The 24,041-nt window shown below is 33.8% G+C and overlaps 2 protein-coding genes across 7 annotated transcripts; both read left to right on the top strand.

The window, feature by feature from the left end:
- Positions 1–10,406: 10,406 nt before the first annotated feature.
- On the top strand, positions 10,407–21,689 carry LOC106104429. Of its 6 annotated transcripts, none has more exons than XM_013284485.1 (7): positions 10,407–10,509; positions 15,556–15,673; positions 15,831–16,067; positions 17,943–18,185; positions 19,195–19,359; positions 20,174–20,401; positions 21,409–21,679. In XM_013284485.1, the coding sequence occupies exons 2-7, from the start codon at positions 15,583–15,585 to the stop codon at positions 21,420–21,422; spliced, it is 978 nt and encodes a 325-aa protein (XP_013139939.1). In that variant the 5' UTR covers positions 10,407–10,509; positions 15,556–15,582; the 3' UTR covers positions 21,423–21,679. The 6 variants fall into 6 exon arrangements, with proteins under 6 accessions (XP_013139939.1, XP_013139943.1, XP_013139937.1 ...); XM_013284483.1 differs by lacking the exon at positions 10,407–10,509 and adding an exon at positions 13,674–13,782; XM_013284487.1 differs by lacking the exon at positions 10,407–10,509 and adding an exon at positions 13,855–13,963.
- Positions 21,690–22,684: 995 nt separating this feature from the next.
- On the top strand, positions 22,685–24,041 carry LOC106104411. Its single transcript, XM_013284460.1, has 3 exons — positions 22,685–22,921; positions 22,997–23,206; positions 23,697–24,041. The coding sequence occupies exons 1-3, from the start codon at positions 22,809–22,811 to the stop codon at positions 24,019–24,021; spliced, it is 648 nt and encodes a 215-aa protein (XP_013139914.1). The 5' UTR covers positions 22,685–22,808; the 3' UTR covers positions 24,022–24,041.

The following is a 24,041-nucleotide window of genomic DNA, read 5'->3' on the forward strand; positions in this document are numbered from 1 at the left end:
CGAACAGCTTCAAAAAAAAATTTAATCCTTTGGTGGCCATATCAGAAATGTTTGCACGAATCGAACAGCCGCTATTAATGTTACTGGCAATTAATCAAGCTGGCAACACCATTAAGAAAGTGCGCCGATGTTGACACAGGCGGCGCGTCGCTGCCATTACTGGACTTTTACTGTTATCGCATATCGTAACCTCCACATCGACCATACACAGTGTAATTAGTCCGCAATACTAAACTGACTCATTACTAAACTTTACCCACCCTACAACCCCAAATTACATCACATCCAATGCTTGTTTACTACACACGTTTCTAAAATTGTTGAATAAAACAAGCAATGTGTTACGAAATTTATAATTGTGACGTATCAAATAAATCGTTACACTTAATTGTATGGAGGGTGATACAAAAGGACAGTCGCAACAACAATGAGATACAGCCACAGAGGGTACAATCACAATTGGTTTTTACCTTATTTTGAACTTATTAGAGTTAAGGATCAATTTTCTTAAATCATACGTAAATCTAATAAGTACGTGAATGTATGTATTCAGTGTTTATTCTACGACATATAGCGCCATCTATCCACCGCTCCTTGAAATCAGTTTTTAAAGTTTTTAATAATAAACATTTTTTTTCTCCGAGCCACTATGATGTCAGTTATAAAATTAATAATGATTTTTAATAAAGAAACTCAATAAATATTATGTAAATTATAATAGTTAACCGCAATATTAGATCCGATAAAGATCTTACACACATAAAGGCTCAAAGGTTAAAGGTAAAAAAACCACGGACAATAGAATCATGGTAACTATTATTCTTAAGAATAATTTCTTGCATACACAAAGCATTAATTACGCTGTCGGATCAACGCAAAGCAAGTGCGCGGCATCTAATTGTTCGTAAGTGACGCTAACTGAACCGTCCTTTGACTTTTAATGACTGGATTTGTCAAGCGTGCGCAATAGTATCTCTACACTTGATTTCTTGTCTATTAGCTATTGTAACAGATTTATTTTTGACTCATTACGCAAACAGATATACGAATTGGGATGTTTCATAGCGCTCGCTTAAATTTGCAGAATTTATTTAGTACGCGACTCTTGGACTAGTCCGTTTCTCTATAGTCAAAGGGGCGGCCTCGCTTCGACCGAGGCAAGGCAACTAATAGGATACCAAGCGATGTTAATTACAAGTTAATTGAAAGGGAAAATACCTGATCCGACGTGCGAGATTGGCTTATTAAATCTGCCAATTTTCTTTCAAGACAATTTAAAAGAAAATCACTGGCTTACTGTGCTGCTTGTTAATTTTTAGTTTGTCCTACTGTCTGGGTACAGGGTTAACCTAAATTAGCAATTATAACTATATGCATCATTAATGCAATAGTTATATAAAAAGTAATAGTTAAAAATGACTTGATATAAAAATTCTTGATAAAAAAGTCCTAACATATTTGACTTAGTGGCCCTTTTTGCTTAGTCGTACAAAAGACAATACAATGCGAAAAGGTTACTGTAACAATTGTTATCATTTTATAGTGCTACGGACAAATAATTCGAGCCTTTTACAATACGATAATTTGTCATCGAGGTTGACTTTTGCAGCACCTGGCTACCACGCGCCCCTAACGCGAGATCTTTGGTTGGATTCGCAACGCCCCTAACTTTTGTCAATATGATTGTTTAATTTATATTATGTGATCTTCAAACTTTATTTAAGTAGTTCTATAAACATGTGCAGATGCGGGGAATCTTGGGCGTAATGGAATCGGCAGATGTTAGATACTAAATTCGTTTTGTGGTTTTATTTCCGTATTTGTTAGAAAAACTTCTTACATTAAAACGGTGGTAATTGTAAACTTTTCACTTTTAATACTGCGAATGTCTATCCACAGTAACACGTATAAAATTATATTTTTATCACTTTCTATTTCAAATGAAATGGAAGTGATTTAGAGAGTGAAAATTAGTAGAAAGTCCAAATGTATTTGTTAAATAAAAACCCAAGAAACGGTATTAAAGATAAAAAGGGAATTTTGAATTTAATGTCTATAAAGTTTTCTTTTATTTAAAAAAATGGTAAAAGATAATGTTCGATATGGCAACCCGGTCGCACAATGGCGCCGACATTCGCGGTCGGCGAATCGACTTCCTGCGCGTCGCTTCCCGCCAAAATGGATCACTTCCGACACGTATTTGTCATCTCCAAATCACAGCACGCCGGATTGTCGACACAGACTTGTTCTACCGATGTTTGTGTTACAGTAAACGATTTTTTGAACAGTAGAGAAATGTCGTGTCATGACTATTTTTAAAATAATAATAATAGTTCTGGTTAGGAAAATAACAATATATTGTAATTATTATCTATTGTTCATGTGGTTGATTTAAAGGTTTTTACCTTTCAGTCTTTTGACGGTAAAATGGAAATTGAAAACATCAGTTTAAAAAATAACGCAATAAATGCGCGTTTATTAGTCACAAAAGTTATATCTGTTGATAAATCAAAAATTATAGGTAATATAAATAGTTGATAAGGTAATGACGCATGTTGCAATTGTCGCATCGGGTCATAGTGTCAGCGGTAATTGTGAGAACTGGTACATAATTAGCGCGAGGAGTCAGCAGGGCGCGGGCTCACACCCTCGCTCTGACGCCTTTTACTATACCCGTGGGATATTCTAATTGCGTTCAGTACCGGTGTTTACATTAATTAACTTTTAAATGTTGTTTTAGATCTGCTTACGTTTGTAGCGTGATTGTTTTACACTTGTTTAGATTTGTAATGGATGGATTGATACCGCCTACTAGCGGATTTTTATTTATCTAACTTAATAAAGTGAACTAAAGAGTGTCTAAAATTATTTACAAAAGCTTTATAAATCGTTGAATATGACACAAATGTGTTTTACCGTAAAATATGTATTTAATTCGTAATGTTTAGACGAAAGCTTGATCATTATTTTGAATACCCGATATACTGCGCTTTGTTTAGCAACAAGTAACACCTTAGAAAATTATTAGTGAAATGTTATTACACGAAACAATGTGAGTGCATCAATTTATTTCAATTTACACGATTGCATTGTTTCGCCGGCGGAGGGCGGCAGCGGCGTTCCCGCGCTTCCGGGCGTCGCTTCCGACACGCGCGAGACACGTGCCGCCATCTTTGAATTACACCCTACAACAATTGCCGTTTGTGTTGCCAATAAGAAAAACAAACTTGCACTCTGGTACAAATCACAATGAATTTTAAATCATACAACAAAATAATAAAACTCATTATTGAATACCTTTTTTTCTTAATTTTAGACTGTTTGAACGTTTTAAGGATGCGTGTGATTGTTTTATGTTACGCTAATGTTGTTTAATAATTATCTAGCGCGGTGGTGAAAGCATAATCGTGCTGGAGTCATTTCCAGGATGAGTATAATTTTAAATAAAAGCAACGTCGATTTAGTGTTAGCACTTTGGGATAAAGAAGCAAATTTTTCAATGAGTCACTGAGGACTGAATAATAACTCATATTTCTTTAGCCAAAACCATTATTCTTGTCAGATAATGAACAATACGAAACATTTATCTCATTCCCTGATTAAATACCATAACTTTGAAACTCATGGATAGCAATTATTGTGCCCATTACCGTAACTTATTGAGTAAACAGTGACGTGAGAACAGCGTGGCGGATGCTTCGCAAACATTTGTACTGACACACCCGAACCTGGCGTGTGCTCAAACAAAGTTCAACTGTTTGTTCGTCAACACGCTATTGATTTTGCTATGAATTAAATTAAACTGGGTTGAAGTTAAAAGTTTTGTGTTTTCTAAACTTGCCACTAGATGGCACTGGTTGTGAGTTGTCTATTCCAATAAAATTCTGTGGCTATACAGTTTACTTTTTAAATCCAATCGAGATTAAGTTTGATAAAGTCATAAAAACATCGCTTCTTCAAAGAAACCACAACAATAAAAGAACATTTAAGTTTATGGTATCGTGTCTGGAGTGTAATAACAATTATAAAAAAAAACATGTAGTTTATGTCCAGCATAAAAACAAAACTAGTATTTTTTTTAATACTAGGTAAGTCCGTCAATCATAATATTAAGCTTTAAGCTTTAAAATGGCAGATTTTTAAAGACATAAATTCATCGAGGTAGTTTTAAAGAAACTACTGTAACTAATTTAAAATGTAAACAACTTAAAGAAGTAATAAATCGTCTACATTTTATCTTCGTGCACTCCTATTCAGTGATACGAAAATAGAATAACAATTCTGTTTATTGAACATCTTGTTGAAGAGGAAGTGCTCTGGGCATTACTGAGCGAACGCTTTGAGCGGAGAGCTCTGCTCTGTCCAAGTTTTGTGTAACAATGTGTAATTTCGCCATTTCTATGCGCAGAATTCGAAACCGGAAGTACCGGAGCGGCTGTAGCGGGGGACTCGCGTAACTTCGCTATTGTGGCGCCATCTACCACTGTCTGGCGCACTGACGCACTTCCGGACGCTTCAAAAAGTCTCCAACTGTCAGATTCAGTCCGGACGCCTTAGAGTTTCCTTGAGGGTCGTTTTTATTCATACGATTTCGTTGAGATTTATGAGGGACTTATTAGATCAATCCAATGAATTGGATATTGTAAATTATTTATAGTAAAAAAAAATAAAGGTATTCAAAACAATCCTTCTCATTTATATGCTCGGTAGAATTGTGTTAAAACTATAACTAGGTTAATTTATTGCACACAATACCCATTATCCACGTAAAGATGTCAGTTAATATCTACTGTACAAATTAAATTAACTATGCTTACTTTTCAACATAATTTAAACCATCATTATAAATAGACTATTGCTTTAAACACATCAAGAAAACAACTACATAACGAAGCATCTTAACAAATAGCTAATGGAGGAAATTTACTAAACTATGAATCGTATTCTGGCTCATATTTGCGCAGTTTCGAAAGACATTAATTATAATTGACATGGACAGCAGCCCAACATATATAAACTAGTTATTACATAGTTTAACAAATTTTGTTTGTGTTGGTGATCAATAACTATAGCCAAATGTTTGCGTCTGCGCATAATTCTCATCGGTCGCACGTGGGCGGACACTATTCGTAGCAAGGTCGTGCGATATAGTGTTACATAGAAACGACTGATATTATTTGACCCTCAAGCTTTCACAAAGAATTCCTTCTGAGGCCCAAATTGTTCAACACGAGGGGAGTGAGGTAGGTCTTTTAAAATTGGTGCTGTCTTCGATCATTGCCACCAATGGACTACCTACACGGAAAGTGTTACGTCACGTTGCTTGATCAACGGACGTTCGTGTTGTCAGAACAGTGATGTTCCTATATCCGGTTGCTTCTTGGCTACAGATTATATCAAGTGCATCGTTATAATAATAGAATTGGATATACTTACACGTGGTGACTTGTTGACATCAGATTTTTTTCAGCGGATGTTTTGACACCCATGACCTATGTGTGACGCGCGACAACGTTTGGTATATTAAAACACAAAGAGCTTTTATATATTACACTTCTTTGCGAGTTTTGATGTGATATTTATTATGGCACGGTCTATTGTAAAAAGATGATGTTTATTTATGCTGTCTTATTTCATCATTTCCCAGCATATTCTTAGTTTTATATAGATGAAATATTTTATGATTAGAACTAGAAGAGATTTCGTTATTTGGTTTGTTTCATTTGTCTCTTGGATAAGGGGGGACTAGATACTCCGTGAGGAAGTAGGGATGGTATTGGAAAAAAGTTAATGTCAGTAAACAACAGCTTCTATTTATGTAAAAACATTTGAAGTGTAATAAATATACTGCATGACATTGACGTGTCGTAAAGTTAATGTGTGTATAAATCAATGTTTATTGCAGTACGTCAATAGAGCTGGTAGCTGTCGTTTGATTACCTATTAAGCTGTGGACTTCTGTACGTAAATCTTCCGCGAGCCAGAACATCATCGCTATTTGTGCATCGCTCTAAATATGCGAATTGTCAGTATAACAACTGATGCAAACAAAAGATGATGACAGGTAATAGATTATTAGAGCGCGCGCACACCTTTAATATATATTCTCGCACAACTGTTTAGTCTCGTTGTGATTCCTATGAGCTTAAATAAAGGTCTAATCAATTCATAGTTTGCAACTAAACAATTGAATGAGCTGCGAAACAATCGACAATCGAACAACAGTTGTGCGATAGTTTAGTCAAAGTGTGTGCCCGCTCTTAACATGATCATGGGTCACGAGCAAAGAACAGCAAATTCAATAAGGGAAGTTGACGTTTCATTAGCTTTTACCTTATTAGTTCACGTTAAATGTCCAATGGCTCCTAATTTGTTATATGGAAGTACAGGTTATAAAACCTCTACTTACTCCGTCTCAGTGGCCTGTACCGTACTCGTATTTCATCTGGTTATTACATATGTATACTTGCTGGAGTCAATTTCAATTCGAAAATTGCATTTTTTACTTATTATATGTAGCGTATTCTTGTATCATAAAGCTTGAAGTCTTGAATTACTGTTTAATTTTAATATACATTTGCCTTTATTCATTACTCAGTTGATTTACATCGAAAACATGCGAAATGTGTTGCTATTTTTACATCAATGACGCTCAGAAGCGATCAATCGAGAAACGAGACACTTGACTTGTGAAGTCCCACGTTCGTATCGCAATGTGCCTAAACTTAGCATAACTACGCATAGCACTTCTAATTAAATTTGTTTGTGTTCAAATGTGACGTATACTACTGAATTTTGTTCCTACTCACAAATGGGAAATAGCATAATTCGATTATAGTCATTTGGGATCGACACTTTCCCTGTGATTTTCGAAGTTAAATAACATTTAGTACAAGGAATATCATGTAGATAAATTAGCTTTTATTCCAGTAAAACTTACGATACCTGGCGTACAGGTTAGTTCTTTCAAATATTTCAATAAAGTAAAAACTCTGTGTTTAAGGTTTACGTGAACGAAGTTATAAGAAACAGCTTTTTTAAAGCTCATATTACAAAGATTAAAAAGTTAAACATTTTTATAGCAGTTACAGATATAAAAGCAGTTAACAGTAACGTTGTGCGAATTACGTTTGTTGACGTAAGACGTAGGTGAGCCGACATCGCGTGCAGCGGGCGAATATTTTTAGCAATGATTTTTGCGTATGCAGAAAAATCGAACATTTATTGACAGAATATAAACGCAAATCAGTCTGGCTGGATTTTAATTGCACTTCATACCAATATTAAAAAAAAATCGTTATCGCTAAGTTCAGAACGGTTGATCTAATTTGAATTTGGAATGAAGACAGATGACAGTCTGGAGAAAAGTCTGCCTATGGAGAGTATTTTTTTTTATTCTCAGCGGAAAACGGACAGTTGGTTTTCTATTAATTTAGGAATGATTACTGTAAACGCGAGTAGAACGCATATGTTAACATAATTTAAGATATCACGTCCTCCTCCGCAAACAACTCTATTTTACCAATAAATTAGACACATTATTAAGGAAATTAGTTACACGTGTGATTTCAAGGCTAAGGAAATAACATTTTAGTGTGTTTACTGCCTTTTAAATACATTGAAATAACTACCGTACTTTTTACTTTCGGGAGCATCAAGTGAATGAAAATGATTTGACTGATTTGCTTTGGACAAAAAAAATCATTTAAAACTAAACAAACTAGTAAATTAGTTATAACTTTTCTTAATTACTGAACTTGTTTACCCAATTATCCCAAATAAAAACGAAACGACCTATTTATAAAGCTCATAAAATTTTAAGATCGATTTACGATCAAATGAATTTAGTAGTTTATTTTAATTATTTGGTAATAAATTTACATCGACCTCTTTAATGTGTGTAGTTTTTAAAATCTTTTAGCTATAATGTTTCAATAATTAGATTCACACTAAAAATAAGGACTGAACTGATTGGATTAAAAGCTCAAATTTTATTTGAAAATTCAACCCAGACTATATTTTAAGCCATAAATGAAAATACTAGACAAACGTGAGAATATAACACATTTTAATAACATTTCCGGTTATCTTGTTTATGAATTAAGCTAAAATTGTATTTATGTTGAAGTATTTATCTATAATTAATAGGTTATACGCAAACATATCTATCTTAATATATTTGCTGTTAAACTAAACAAACAATAATTTGCCACAATAATTGTATATTTACAATTTTCATCGTAAACAGAATCAAATGCGTCTCATCTATAAATATTACATTCATACGTCACACTCCCTCTGGTGGGCCTCCAGGAAAATTTATAAAGCTTATTGAAAATTACGCGTTATGTTTATATAAATTTTTACTTAAATTGTTTAAATTAAAATGTATTGATGGAATAATGTTATTTTATGTTAAATACTAGCTTCCGTCCGAGACTACATCCACTTCCAATATAAAAAACAAAAGCAAGTAGTCTATGTGTTCTTCAGACTATGCCCTACATCTATGTCAAATTTTATCTTTATCTATTCAGTCGTTTACGGTACAAACTTTAACAAAGTCCATCCAAACTTTCGCATTCTTAATTTTAGTAACAGTAAGAGATAATTTGTAAAATTCACTAGCCAATGATTACTACAATCATCAAAAGCAAATGTAAAATTATTAATTCTAAACAATTTGTATCGGTTTTATGATGACATCAATTAAAACATTTTTCGTTAATGACGCGGAACAAATAGTGACAATAATTGGCATTTAGCTGTTTGGCGACGAATCAGTACGCGGTTACTAAATCAACACGAGCTTATTAGACATTTACTATCAATCAGTTCCAACGGTTATATCTTAATTTATAAGTCGTATATAATCTACTTTGAGCGTCGGTGGCTCAGTGGTTTAAGCACTTGCCTTGTAATCTTCAGGTCTTGGGTTCGAATCCCGCCGCCATGTACCAATGTGATTTTTGATTTTTCGAATTTTCATATGTACATAATTTACTCGACGTTCTTACGGTGAAGGAAAACATTGTGATGCAACCTGCACATATCGACGAAGAAATTCAAAGATATGTGTGAAGTCAACCAACCCGCACTGGGCCAGCGTGGTTGACTATGGCCTAGTCACCCCATATTAGGGTAGGCTCCGAGCCCCTCGGTGCGGAAGTATAGTGAGCTGGTGATGATGATATAAGCTACACAATTATATGATAAGAAAAGCAACAATTAAATTCATACCTTTTTTAACCTAAAAATACTTCCTCTAAGGGTACTAGTTGCTATTGAATCGATTTTTCAAGTGAATATTTTCCATTGACTTCATTGAGTACTAGATATTAAATAACACTTGAAATTAGTTAACTATTTTAAAGTTTTAAACTTTCACAGTGGTAGAGCCCGCTTTAACATCTTCGCACGAATGGGCCGGCTTGCCCGGTGTAATACCACGACCACACAGAAAACAGGCGTGAAGTGGAAACAATTCCGCGTTTCGTCTGATGAGTGTGGTGCCGGAGGCCTAATTTTAGTCCCTTTCCCTTTCCATCCTTTTCTTAAGAGGAAAGGATGGGAAGGAAAAGTGGATTTGACGGTGGAGAAGACGCATAGGAAGGGGATATGTCCTCTTTATGTGCGTCTCCTCCTCCGTCAATCAAGGGTAGGCAGCGCATCTGCAATTGCGGATGTCTATAGGCAGCGGTCGCTTTCCATTTCGGTGGATTCAGGTGGCCGCTTGCTCGTTTGCCACCCTATATTATAAAAAAAAAAAAAGTAATTCTCGTTTAGTATAGTTCAAGTAGGATTATCTGTCAGAGATCGCAAGCGCCCACTGGAGTACGAGCACAACTCGTGTTGGAAAATCGCCAATGGTCCGTGTTCGGACGCGGTCAGGGCGGAGTGGATCAATCATGCAGCGATTTGTAATAAAGGTGTGACAATAATTTTGGTCCTAATGTATTTAATAGCAATGAATAATAAAAACGATCAAAATTCACAATTAATTTAGACTATAGATTTTTATATTCCGACGAAAATATGAATCGAATGAAAGCTCATTCTACCAAATCGAACAAGTTAAGGCTATGTTCACATGAAAGGATAGTAACCAACTAAATTCCAAATCATTAATATAAAAAAAAACGTATATTAGAAACTCTAAAAAATTAGGCTATTAATTTTCAATTTACTTTACGGTTTAATCTTTTTATACTGACACATTTTTATACATCTAAAATAATTTTAATTTGATTCAAATTGCCACCATAATTTATTATATCATAATACATTTATAATCATACAAATAAATTCATAACGTCCTGAGAAAATAAGAAGTGGTAGCATTACGCATAACCTAAAAAGAAAAATCGGTCAAGTGCGTGTCGGTCGGACGAAACGAAGTGAGCAAGTCTGGCCCAGTGTAGAGATACGTGCGGACTGAGTGCAGTGTTACTAGTATTTTATACATTTCATATTTATTTAATAAAACTGACAAAGAAATATACAAACACCGTAAGTATATGGATTGAGATTTCTTAAATTTGATACATTTCGGTTGATTATAGAGTTTTTCAGTATTTTCTATTTAATAAATGTTGTTTATTTACATTTTATAAGTTTGATTACTGCAATTTTATTACAATACAATGAATTAGACTTATTTGATATTTTAATCGATTATTTATTCGTTTACATTTTGATTTGCAATCATTTAACTAGATTTTCCATCACTACAATAGATTTCATTTCTTATTTATGAATTGTTATAATGAGGAAAGATTTTTTTTATTATTGTTTAAATTTCACACGGGCGAAGTCGCGAGCAACAGCTAGTAATTAATAAAGCTACGGTTTAATACTTCTTTGTTGTATTTGAAACTATTTTGTAAATGTAGTTTTATTGCATAATAAACTACATGTTATCGTCATAAATTGTACTATACATGATACAGGTTACATTTTCATAAATCTTTAATATGTAGTACAAGAAATTTAGTAGTCGTTTTTATATCTGTACATCTATGTTGTAGTTATTTATAATAATGTTGTAAAAAAATTACAAACATAATTAAACATTATCGTAGCATAATTTACAACTATTTATCACACATACATACTTAATATGTGTTCACAATAAACATGTATTCACACTCAATTCGGTATAAGCAATTTACTATTTATTAAGCATAGTAGTGTGTCACATTTGGATCTATGATTTTGTACATAAGTACGTCTAAACTTTATGCATTTTTATGTTACTCATAAACTCAAAAACTACTGGACTTATTCAAAAAATATTATACAATTAGGGGGATACAATACCAGGGAGTAACATTGGATTTATTTAACACAAGACTTATAAATCATCGCGAAGCGATACATGTTAGAGACTAAATGGGTTTTTGTTCTAGGGCTGTCAACTAATAAACGACTGTTGGTAATATCCTAAACAACCCTTTTCGTTGTTTTTTAATTCATTACGTAAACTTCTGGATGTGAACAAAATAACAAAATCATCAATATTTTATTGACGTAAGAATGTTATTAGGCGTCGTTAAGTGAAAACGAGAGCCGTGAAACTATTCCTGTACTTGTTGATTACGCGCCAGTTATTTATAAAACCAGACATTTTACAAAGAATTTTTGCGTCCGTCAAGACGTTCAATGTATTTTACTTTAACAAAATTACAGATTTCCTTAATATTTTACAAAGAAAACATTTTGTTAATTAATTTCGTTCTTTTCATAAACTGTGTTACATCTGTCAGTGATTTGGATGGAGATTTTTAGTCAGTTTTATAAAAAAACTGAACTGTAAAAAAGATTCAAATGTTAGACGATATAGCCCAATACTACATAAACTCAGATGATTTTTTTTAATTCTTAAATCACAGTCAATAGCAAAAAAAACACAATCGCGTTACTTAAGTCAATGTACAAGATAACTTATCGACATTATTCACTTTTTTAGCTGACATTTATAAAAATTTCAATACATTTACAGATAATCAATTTAAAAACGCGCCTTATTTCACAAAGACCTCTTGTGCTACGGTAGATCAAGCTACGGCGTAGCAAATGTTCGTAGCGAACATTTGTGGTCGCTTTTTCTGACGTAACACTTCATTGATGTAATTTATAATTTTTTATTAAGTTAAAGATTCTGTCAAATAATTATTAAAATGATTGATGTCAAGTAATAATTAAATTATGTAAGTAATTGGACAGTACACTTTACTGTTTTTACGTTTTTTAACTCTCTGGAAAACTATTTAACGTAACTATGACCATTTTAAACAACTGTTAATCTCCATGGCTACATTTGTCAACATAAAATTAAATTTGCATTTCTCAAATGTAAGAAACGTTTTTTTGTACAACTTAGTTATTGAAAAAAAACCCTAAGGCAGCATATCTTATGCACTCGATATTAAACCACTTTAGTATTCGACCATTAAAACAAATAAGCATTTTTGAACCTCCACTTTGTTCACGAGTAGATAAAATTCAGTTCTCACTTGCGATTATAAGACAATTTACTCACCTTATGCGATTTCATAAACACGTAGTCGACATAACTCAAGGGGTCCCTCGTTTAAGGTTAGGTGTCGTTACAGAACCACTTCTAATTTAATCTACCGCTGACACTACGGCAAATACTTTGACTTTAAACTATACTGTGCTCACTATACTGAACAATAAATTTAATGATATGCAAAACAACTATCTGCGATTGAGATTTTGCCACTTTACTCGTTAGAAATGCACTTATATGACATTGTATCAACATGGAAGTTTATTATAAAAGTCAATACAACAACTGTATCCATTGATTTTTTCGAAATACCCATGCATTTTTAGTACACTGGAAGTGAGGGTGACAATACAAGTTTATTACATATTTTCTGACATCCATTGTACAATTCAAGGTAATTTAATATTAATGGCTATTACTAACGCTCAATTTTAACTTATGATGATGCAAATATCGAGAAAAAGCGATATTAGAAAGTGTTTTATAATTATTTTACATTAATTTGAATGTCATAAAAAATGTAAACAAAACGACTGTATTTTTCTGATTACACTTGTTTTATCTCACGGTTGAATAAAATGAACGTTTGAGTCATCGTTTTGTTCATAAGTCGAGATCCAGGTGCGCTGGAAATATTTCAGCTCCAAAATACTGCTTGATAAATGTATGTGGGCGATTTTAATCACTCACACCTACGTAAGAACTATTTCGATCTGTATCCGTTAGTTTGATTCGCAAGAAATTTTCGTTAACGTAATAAATTAAATACACCGATTAAGGTATGTAACGTACTTGGAATATGAGAAAAAAAATTAAAATATTTGTTTTCTCTTTGAGATAAGGATAACGAAATTGAAGTTGTTTTAATTGAGTTAAATTCCAAATACCACGGTCATCATGACTAACAAAAAGAGCCAGAACCGTTAAGATTACTGGTAATTCATTAAAATGTAGGCGTATGGATAGCAGCGAGATAAATGCCACGATACTTAACAGTTAGCAATTCGTACCGTCAGATAACAAACGTGATTATAATTAAGGATATCCGGTAATTATATCCGTTTGGATATGGTTGAATATAATTTGTAAGAAAATGTTTTGGGCGGGCGGGGTCGGGCGACGAAAGGGCGGGGGCGTGCTACGCCGGCAGCGCGCGGCCGGCCGCAGTGCGCGCCCGCCCCGGTCCGACACTCGACGTCGGCTCGTCAACGACTACACACCGCTAAACGTAACGACCATTATTTTAAACGGTAAGCCCCCCGTGAGCCGCCATTGTTCCCCGCGAGTGATAAACCCCCGTTGCGCGAGTGTTACCGTAATGCTATTGCGCAATACATCCATCTCGCTTACAAAAGGATCTCCTAAACTAAACTTCGGCTTCAATATTTTCTTCAGTGATAAAGCGTTTACCATTTTCGGCTACACTTTTTGGTATGTAAAAAACTAAACAACTTTTCTGTAGAAAAACAAAGTTGTATATTCCAGAAGTAATTATTTTACATCGCAGATATTTTGTAATTCCAAATAACTTGTTTAAAAATTGTGAATAATGTTTTGTTCTACAATTTAAAAATACCGTTGTTCTTGAAAAAAAAAATATATTGAAAAACTAAAGGTATCGTTTATTGTTGTGTATTTAAAAAGCCAGGGAAATCATTACATAGTTACTTTTGTATTCGTAGAATAATAATCTTTCCATGGATTTTAGGATCTATTATTTTTTGCAAAGAGATGTGTCATTCTATCGATAAGTTTTAAATATCGATAAAACATTTTATAGCAACACGCCACCTGGCGGCGTCACACGTAAGATAGTGGAATGCCGTGAATCCGATACGACCCCGTGCGCTTCTATTTTAGGCGCATCCATCGCGCGCCAAATTTGCAATCCCGCCAAATCGACGCGCCTTTATATTTTTGTAACTGTTTCTCTATCTCGTACTGTTTAATAGTTAACTATTTATTGTTGACGGTATGAACAAATACAATTATACGTGACAATCACAATGAACCATAAAAGCGATAAAAATATTTTGACTTTGGCCTTCAATCTTGACCGAAATTTTAAATGTAACAGGTCGAAATATTGATAAACATTAGTTGACTTAATATAGATAACATTTGTACTGAATTGTTAGACCTTCTATCTCATGTTTTGAATTTTATGAATTCCATTAATTATTTAAATTACTAGCATTACTTTAAAGACTATTCATTGATTATTGTAGTGGAAATATCAGATGTCATTACTTTACCCTTTAATGTCATAAAATCTTTTTTAAATATCATTAGATTTATAAATTAGTTTGTAAATTTATAAATACTAGTAATTGTTAAGTGATGCATAAGGCTCTTTTTGGCACAATCATTTATCAGAAAATTGTTTTAAGTAATTAAAACAAACGTACCCTCTGTTTTTTCTTATGGTATTATGAAGTGCTAAAGTTTATTCATCTTATTTCCAGTCTGGTAAAGAGTATATGCTGATAAGTATAACTAAAAGAAATAAATTAATAGGATTTAATACAAAATCTTAATTTTATCTCAATTTAATTGTAGATTGTTTTTTAACCCAGCTTATTTCATTCTTGTAAGCTCAGCCACGTATCCGCTTACATAATAACAAATTGTATCGGTACGCTGACTTATCCGTTAAAATGTGCGGCAAGGTCGCGACGAACTCGAAAATAGACGAGTGATCAAGCATTCGTAAAAACGGCCGTTTTCGAGTTTCTCTTCGGCATCAGTGTTATTGGCGTACGGCCAACTCAGCCGCCATTCGACGCCGCGGCCAGCCATCGAGACGGCTATTTGCGGCCCCGGCACTAACTGCACACGTCATCGCTCTATTTAAGAAAAACGAACGGGGTATTGTGCTCAATTATGTCACCTGAGCGAATATTTAAAGATAAAGCTCTAACATCAAGGCCAACGATCACTATATCGATATCCTAACTTTACCGACCATTGCCCAACACTATATTTGATATAAGTTTTCTATATCTATTGTATTTCTTTTGCAGAGCACGAGCACGACATAAGCCGTCACAATGTTTAAAAGCCATTTAGAAATGATCGGCAGAAATGAGACGCCGTCGAAGAAAGCCAGATTTTGGCAATCCTTCGTACGGTCTCTAAAAGGTAAATCGAAAGTAAAATTACATTTATAATAATTTACATTTAAATTACACCGATAAGTATCTATTGATCTGTTGAGACTACTTTAGTTGAATGTAACAAAAAACTAAATGGAATAACTAAATAAAGAGGTACCTAAATTCAACATATAACTTCACAGGATCAGAAGACATCAGAGCGGAAGAGAGGTACAGGCCGTCCCGTCGCAGTGTTTTCCCCGAGCTCCTATCCACCTATCCTTACTCTAAGTCTATCTACGACGACCCCATCGCCGCCGCGGAGAGGATCACTGTGCCCGGCTACCGCTACCTGCCCGTGCACCGCGAGGTATACGGGTACTCGCCGCGCCCCATCTACGCCCACAACTACCCCAGCTCACTCGACCGGTACAGGCCAAGTTAGTATCCACAATGTTACAAGTAAAACTCGCCACACTAACGCAGAACGCAAAATCTTAACAGCAAATCGTAGTTTCAATGTCAAAATTGTCTTTAAAATGTGAATAGAAACTAACATTGATTGTTAAAAATTACACAATATATTCATTCTTTATTACATTTTTATTTTGTAAATATCATAATCGTAGAATTTTAAAAATATTTAACATAATTTGAATATTTGTAAAATTGATTTAAAGACATTTATGACATTGACATGCCGGATGTGCGATTAAAAAACACCGAACATGCGAACTAAACTTATTTAAAAGCTGTAATATTATAAAGCTTCATAACTAAGAAACTATTTAAATATTAAGTATGTATGTAGTAAATAGACATGGAAAATTAAACTAGACTTTAATTTGTAGAATTTGTTAAGTTATAAGAAACTATACATTAAACACTTAGTTTTAGATTTTATAAACAATTAGGTGAATATTGGCATTTTAATTTAATTGTTTCAGCATCAAAAGTGTCCGGGGCAGTTTAAAAAACTGACAACACGCTTTAGAATACGCTTTCTTACATCACTTAATGATGATCTTCATCTTTTGTGAATATATAAATATTACAATATTAATAATGTTGTAAGGAAATATATTATTATTGTAACAAAATCGCTATATTGTATTGCATTTTTAATTAATAAAGCTTACGCAAATAGAAATGCCGTGAAACCTGTCAAAGGCTCGGAGATTAATCTTGAAAACAAATGACGAATCGACAAACATTACTGTGAATTTACACTTTCGAAACACTTATTGTCGTCCCTTTTACTCTCTTTGACAAAAACAGGGATAGCATTACACATAGAACATTATGTTTCGAATGGAGGTTTGACAATTGGCACGGGCGGTTTTTTAACGCTTTCGTTCATTGGAACGTTTTAAAATCACTCTTGTTGTACTCAAATGCAACATAGCACGGTGAAAAGCGCTACACTACGAAAATATACATGGAAATAATTTGTTTTATTTGCGTTATAAAAGCGCCCGTGTAATGCAGGCCTACGGTTACATTATAAATTCACAGAACCACAAACATTGATTCAATAAAGTTTTATAGGACTAAACAAAATCTGTTTTAAAAATTACTTGTAAAATATATGTGCAGTTTTCATTATGTATAGTTTCATAAACTCATAATTAGATCATGACATAAGCCAATACGAGATGTAAAGATGTTCCCTGTATGTATTTTGTCGCTATATTTATGTATTGTAGTCATCGATGTCATAATATACATTGTAATGTTCTTGTGATGTTTGAAAATGTTTGCTTTTTACGTCTTATCATTTATTTTACCGCATGCACTCAGTGGAAATCATCTCTTACACTTAACATCTACACTTGTAAAAGCCATTTTACATCAGGATAATCTTCCAGCGCTTGTCAGGTGACACTTTTTTTCTTTCATGAAAACCCCCCTTTATAATAACTATTATCTTATGGTTAAATCATTTATGAAACGCCCCTGGAATGAGATAGAGGTGAGTTCTATAAAATCTTATATATGTATGTATATATTCAAATAGATCATTAGTTTTAACAAAGCTTGCTATTCCTAACAACTAATAACACTTGCGACATTGAAATTTATTTTTAAACCCGAATGGTATGTGGAAAATTTTACTTGATTTATTTTTGTTTTGTCACAGTGTTCTTTTACAGGTCTATCTTTTTCTTGATTTGAATTATTTATGATTTGTCGTTTTTAAAGTCCTCTTTAACGGATGAGTTTTTCGAATAGTGTTAATTTTTTTCCTAAACATTCAGAAGTTGTTTTAAATATTGGACGTAACATTGGATTTTGAAATGGTTTTCGTTTAACAGTATACCACGTGCCGAGGCGTATCCGTCGTGGCGTGGACCCCTTCGACGCTCACAAGGCGTGGCAGGACCATCTTGACAGGATGGCCGCCATCGACCGCCTCTACCCATCTCGCTACGGACTGTATCTGAAGGACCGGGCATACCCCATCACCGACCTAACCGCTCCCATCATCGACCCACTCTCACCCAAGAGCCTAAAAGGCATCGAATATGAACCCGACAATAAACCTCACTGGGGAAAAGGTAAATTTTATTAAACTATATGCACGATCATCATAGTTTAAGTTAGGTTAAGTTCCGAAATTCGTTCTTTATTTGATAAAGAAAATTTATAGTCAACTTTTGTGTCTGAGGTTGATATTTTCATGTAAGTAAAGTACGAATGGCGGCATTCAGCTGGTCCATGTTATATGTTGTGTTTCTTGTTTCCTAGTATTTTATAAATGTTTAGCGGACATGTTTACCGTCTATTAGGAACATATCGAACGCAGCAGATCACGTGGATTCAGAATATTGTACAAAAGAGGATCTAATTCACTAATTGTTTCAATTACATTTGAATCCACTTGTTGTGAATTAGACTTTCTCTAAGTCATTTGATTATTTTGTCAAAATTAATATCAGTTTATACGAAAGTATACTATTTATCAATATTAGAATTAATTATATTGTGTCGTATGTTCATTTCATCCAAATGGTTATTTTACTGTTGTAATATGTATGATTTACGAAAATCGAAATTGTTTTTTTTCTTTTGATTTGGCCGATTTTTACTATTTACTTCTTTACCGTATTTGTTTATGTTTAGAATTCGTTTAAAAGTTATTGTTATATTTGTTATATACCTTTAAAACGAATTCGCAATTCCCAATTTTTTTATAAATACAAACTAAAAATTGCATAAACTAACACGATCCATATTTTTTTATATTAAAATATAAAAGACCGACATGTGTTTTGATTTAGTAGTGTAGTACCTCTCATTACTTTAAGGGTTGCAAATTTACGATTTAATGATTCATTTTACGATATATTCACCAGAAAAGTCACAGCATTTATCACAAGAACTACCATCTCATGTGTCAGGATGTGCATGACCTGCATTGTAAATATACGCAAGGTTGACATCGAATGTATGCAGTACGTTCATGAACACTACACTCTGTAACGAAGGTTCAGTTACCTAGTACCGCGACCCTGTGTTCAGTCCTCGTGTATGAGCGTAGTATTGATTGTAAGACTTGCCGTGAAGGAGCGTGGCCGTCGAGGATATCGGACACCTTCAAAAAGGATCCGTTTTTCGCTGAAGCCGAAAAGTGGGCAGACTTTGACCGTGGTCTCCGAGGCAAGTCCCCGACGCCCGTCAAGCCCAGGATAAGCCCGCCTCGTGATTGGGAAGTCGCTTACGATGCCGATGGTAAGGGCCACAGACCCCGCACCCTGTATCTTCGTCAACCCTCTACGTAAATAATTACCCTTCTAAGGTTCTTCCGCGAATTCGTTTGGATATATTAGAAATCTATCCGATCGGAGTCCAGTTTGAAAAGTGTTTACCGGTACAGCGTTCAAATTGATACTAAAAGCCTAGTAGTTAGTGCAAGTTCGTGTTACATATCTTCTAGTAGATGTCAATTTGTGGTGGATAAAAAATTACGACTTTTTATTCACAAAATAATATATTTTTCCAATGAGTGTTACGTGTTCTTTGTACAAACACACTGCCTCATCTGCATGTCTAACGCATTCAGAATTAAATCTTAATAAACACATATCTTAGGTTAACAAGTTCAGTAATATATTATTAAATAATGAATAACTTATCTAATAGAAAATACATCGTCGAATGATCACAATATGTATGTATGACTTCATATTATTCTAAAAACATATTTTTATATATAGATTCACCACTTACACTTACATCTTTTAGAATGTTAAAAAATGCTGAAACGTTACTTAAATAAAATCTAAATGCAACTACATAATACGTATCTATGTAGGTAGAAGGAAATGAAGATTGTTCCAGTCTCATTTAACGCTAAATTCCTTGTTACCGTGTAATTGGAAATAGTCAAACATAATAAAATCTAAAACATCAAGTAACGTTTCATCCATCACGTGTGAGAGTTTGTATTGCACAGAACGCTTTACGGTTAACACTGAGCAGAGGACACTGACGAGGTACAGAGGCAGAGGTGTGTGTGTCCGCCATTAATTGTTGTGGGGTGTAGGTGCTCCGTTGTACAACGCCGGTGGCCTGCGGCGCCCCTGGGCTGACATTTTCAACCCGAGCCCCTCGCTGCCGATCTCGGCGATAACTCGAGACCCCTTCTGGTACGACTGGCCGTTGCTGAAGCCGCTCGCCAGATGGGACCGCAGCCCCTCATACATCCGCGACTCCTACCTGTCGCCCGTCAAACGCACCTTTCTCTGGGACAAGCATCCGATCAGGCCCTTAGGTTAGTAGGTCGCTGTAAATACAGTCACAGCTTTTGTTGTTCAAGCTGTACAAATTGGCCTGCGATTAATGGACGAAATTTAACTATCAACAGCTATACAACATCTAACAGTTTATTGTGGGAGTTTAATAATTTTCTAATTTCATATCTCTGGTCATGACAGATTTAATGGTGGCAGATGCATTCACAGTTGGTGATATAAGTGAGACTATGCCTTTCATACGTAGTCTATAAAATAGCAACATCTTATCGGCAGTAGGTATGCGTCGGATATCGTAGTTTGTTCGTACATAATATTACCTATACAGATTGGCTAAGAATTGAATGTTCCCGATGAAAAGTTGTCCTTCAAGAACAGATGTTATTTGTGGTGACATAACAAATTATTTAACTGTATTCATTTCATAACAGCACATTTCGTTTAGATTTCTTATTTAATATATCATGCTCCGCAAGATGTTTTTAGATCCATTTGTTCCATTGTACTTGTAGATTCCTCAGTTTATTGAAGCCATAGATTTATTTTTTCAGAAAAAGTATAACGAAGACATACTAGAATAATTTTTAATATTGATATTATGATTGAGCGCCAAAATATTTGTTAAAAAAATTGCAACACAAATATGGTTGATTAGTTAACGATTCTCGGTATATTTTTGCATTTTTTCTAATCTAACTTTTTTGTTAAATCTATGGTTCATCTCGTACACTGAATATCTTGAAAAAAGAATGCTTTTTCCACGTGTCGAGTACTGGCATATTGAATGCAGGTCTTGCCCTTCCGCACCTTTTTCTCACTTACCCACAGTTTAATAGACTTTTTGGCGTATTTCTGTTTGACTGTATAATCTGTATACTTTTTTTTAATTGTATACGGCTCTGGTGATTTTTAAATTAATCTAAACCATTACAAAACTAACCAATAATATAAAGTATAAGTAAAATAAATTTGTATGCCAATGTGTATAATAAGGTTATATTTCAAAGTGATGCAATCTTCTTTACAGCCGCTGCTTTCTAAAGGATCGACATCGCACACGGTATATAAGTTACGTATTATTATCTTCAATAAAATGCTCTTTGACTATGTAAAATATAAAACCACAGATAAGCTTCGACGAATTTAATCGATATGAAGATGTCCGGGATCCGCTTCGGTGAATATCGCAAAGACTGTGTGACATAGTCACTGCCACAAACAACTTTGTTATTAAATTAATTGTTTTATTACTTATAAACATTTTTATGTATACAACAAATAAATTAAATAAAAAAAATTAAAACCACATAAGGGAATGTGTTTTATTTACGTAAAGTTTCAAATTACGAATAAGATTAACGACTACTAAACTATGAAGTGCTCAGTAACTTTTTTAAACCAATCAAAGGTTAAATAAATGAAGGTTTTTTTTTAATTTGAAAATTAGGCTACGTTGCTTTAACCAGAGTACAACTATTAAATGATGACCTAGAAATGAATCAGCACACGTGCAAACTAGGTGATGCTTCTAAGTTCTTACCTCATCATCATCAGCTCACTATACGTCCCCATGAGGGGCTCTGAACCTACCCTAAGTTAGAGGAATAGAGTTTATTCGACCACGCTGGCCTAGTGCGGGTCAGTACATCTTCGAATTTCTTCGCAGATATCTACAGGTTACATCACGATGTTTTCCTTTGCCCTAAAATTGACGAGTTACATCTAAGAAATTCTAACTTGTTTAATAAATACAAAATCTATATTTATGGGCGACGCCAGCCGACGTTGTGGCGGAAAAGAGACCTATGTATTAGTTTATGGTAAGATTTTCAAGTTTTAAGTCGGTTGGCATGTGAAGTAAAATACGTAATTTTTACTTTTTCTTTGTCATTTAGTTATTTATATATACTTTGGTAGTTGACATTGACAATAAAACATAATGTTGCTATCATTAGAACATTTTCCAATAAAAAAAGTAAAATCGAAAAAAGATTTATTCCATTGTCAAATATGCAATAACAAAAGTAACTAAGAGACAATGTTATTTTTAAATAAAATACTTATTAAGGAATAATTATGTATAAATTTGAGTGATGTCACTACCATAAAACAGTTGACAATGAAGGAACGAAAATTACGGGCAGTGATAAAATTATAAGTTGATTTCTATAACAATTATTCTCTTTAGAAAGAGTAAAACAAAAGGAGCTATACAAAAACAGATGTTAAAAATTATTAGATTAAATAGCGTAATCTTAATGCGTAACTGGCAATAATGCAGATCAGAAATCAAAACTGACAGTAGGTGACGTTAAGTTTTAAATTGTGTGTTGCGTTTGTTATGCTTTTGTACTTCCAACAAATAGAATATAATTTTCGTATTTGTTTCTAATACATATTTGTTTACAATTTTCTCTGTGGACTAAAATGGGTGAACAGGTAGAAGATCAAGTGAATGAACCTACTATGAATAATTCAGAAGTTACGTTTGATAACTTCACAATTCTTAAGGAATTCAGTAATATATCGAACTTGGTGAAGTACGAATATTTCATTTATTTAATATTCTACATGCGTAGTATACTTTAGTGCTATATATTTTTTTGTTATTTAAGGGACGAAGACTTTCTCCAAACAGTGCCAAAAGCAAAACTGAAACGAGTAAAATGGGTACCAATGTTTAACTATTTAAAACAAGGAATATTTGATGAAATGATCCAAGAGTTGAGTACCATGTGGCAGTTTGAGAATATGACAAAGAAATTACAAATTTTAGAGCTACAAAAGGAAAAGTTTGCTATATTAAATCCAGATAAAGAAGCATGGTATGTACTAATGATTATACCTAGTTTACAGATTAGGGCATCATATTGTTAACCAATGTGGTGGATATAGTGGTACTTACCAGCATGATGCCCATCTCGCCGCCTGTGCCTAGTCTAATTCGGTGTCAATGAGTCAAGTCTAGGCACCAGCGTTGCTGACTGCAGATGCATCTGTGTGCACCTTTATTGTTTCATGTGGCGAACCCATACAAACTATATCAAACATCTGTTATATAGGCAGTTTTAAATAATATTGTTTAGAAAACAAGATAAACCTTCCAAAGTTAAGCAATTTTGATATTTTAAAGAGTATAATTTATAACTTTATTTCTATTCAGCCATCACTCAATTTTTACCCTAATAATTACAGGTCCCATAATAAAAAATATGAAAACTGCTTGTTCTACAAACAAAACACTGCTCATTTTGTAACTAAGTGGTGCAATAGTAATGTAGCCAGCCTTATTTGATTTCTTTTTCTTCTTTTTAGGAGACCAAAAAGTAATAACATTGTCAATCAGTTAAAGGCTGCAGAGATGGTTAACTTGAAACAACAAAAAACATGGCTCGAGTCTTTAGCTAAGGAATATGAGGCAAGAATACACAGGTTAAAAAGAGTGATTACAGCCAAAAGAGGGTATTTAAGAGCCATGGAAATGGACATTAGCAAATATCAAAATAAAAATGATGAGCTTGTTGACAAATGCAGGGAAAAAGTTGAAAACCACAAGAATCTTGTAAATTTAATAGTTCCTGTAAGAAGTAATGTGGATGACGGCAGTTGGTCTACAGAAGAATTTATGAAGGATCTATAAATAAATGACATCAACAAATA

Source organism: Papilio polytes, unplaced genomic scaffold, assembly GCF_000836215.1.
Source record: "Papilio polytes unplaced genomic scaffold, Ppol_1.0 DF823688.1, whole genome shotgun sequence".
In the NCBI taxonomy this organism is placed as follows: Eukaryota; Metazoa; Arthropoda; class Insecta; order Lepidoptera; family Papilionidae; genus Papilio; species Papilio polytes.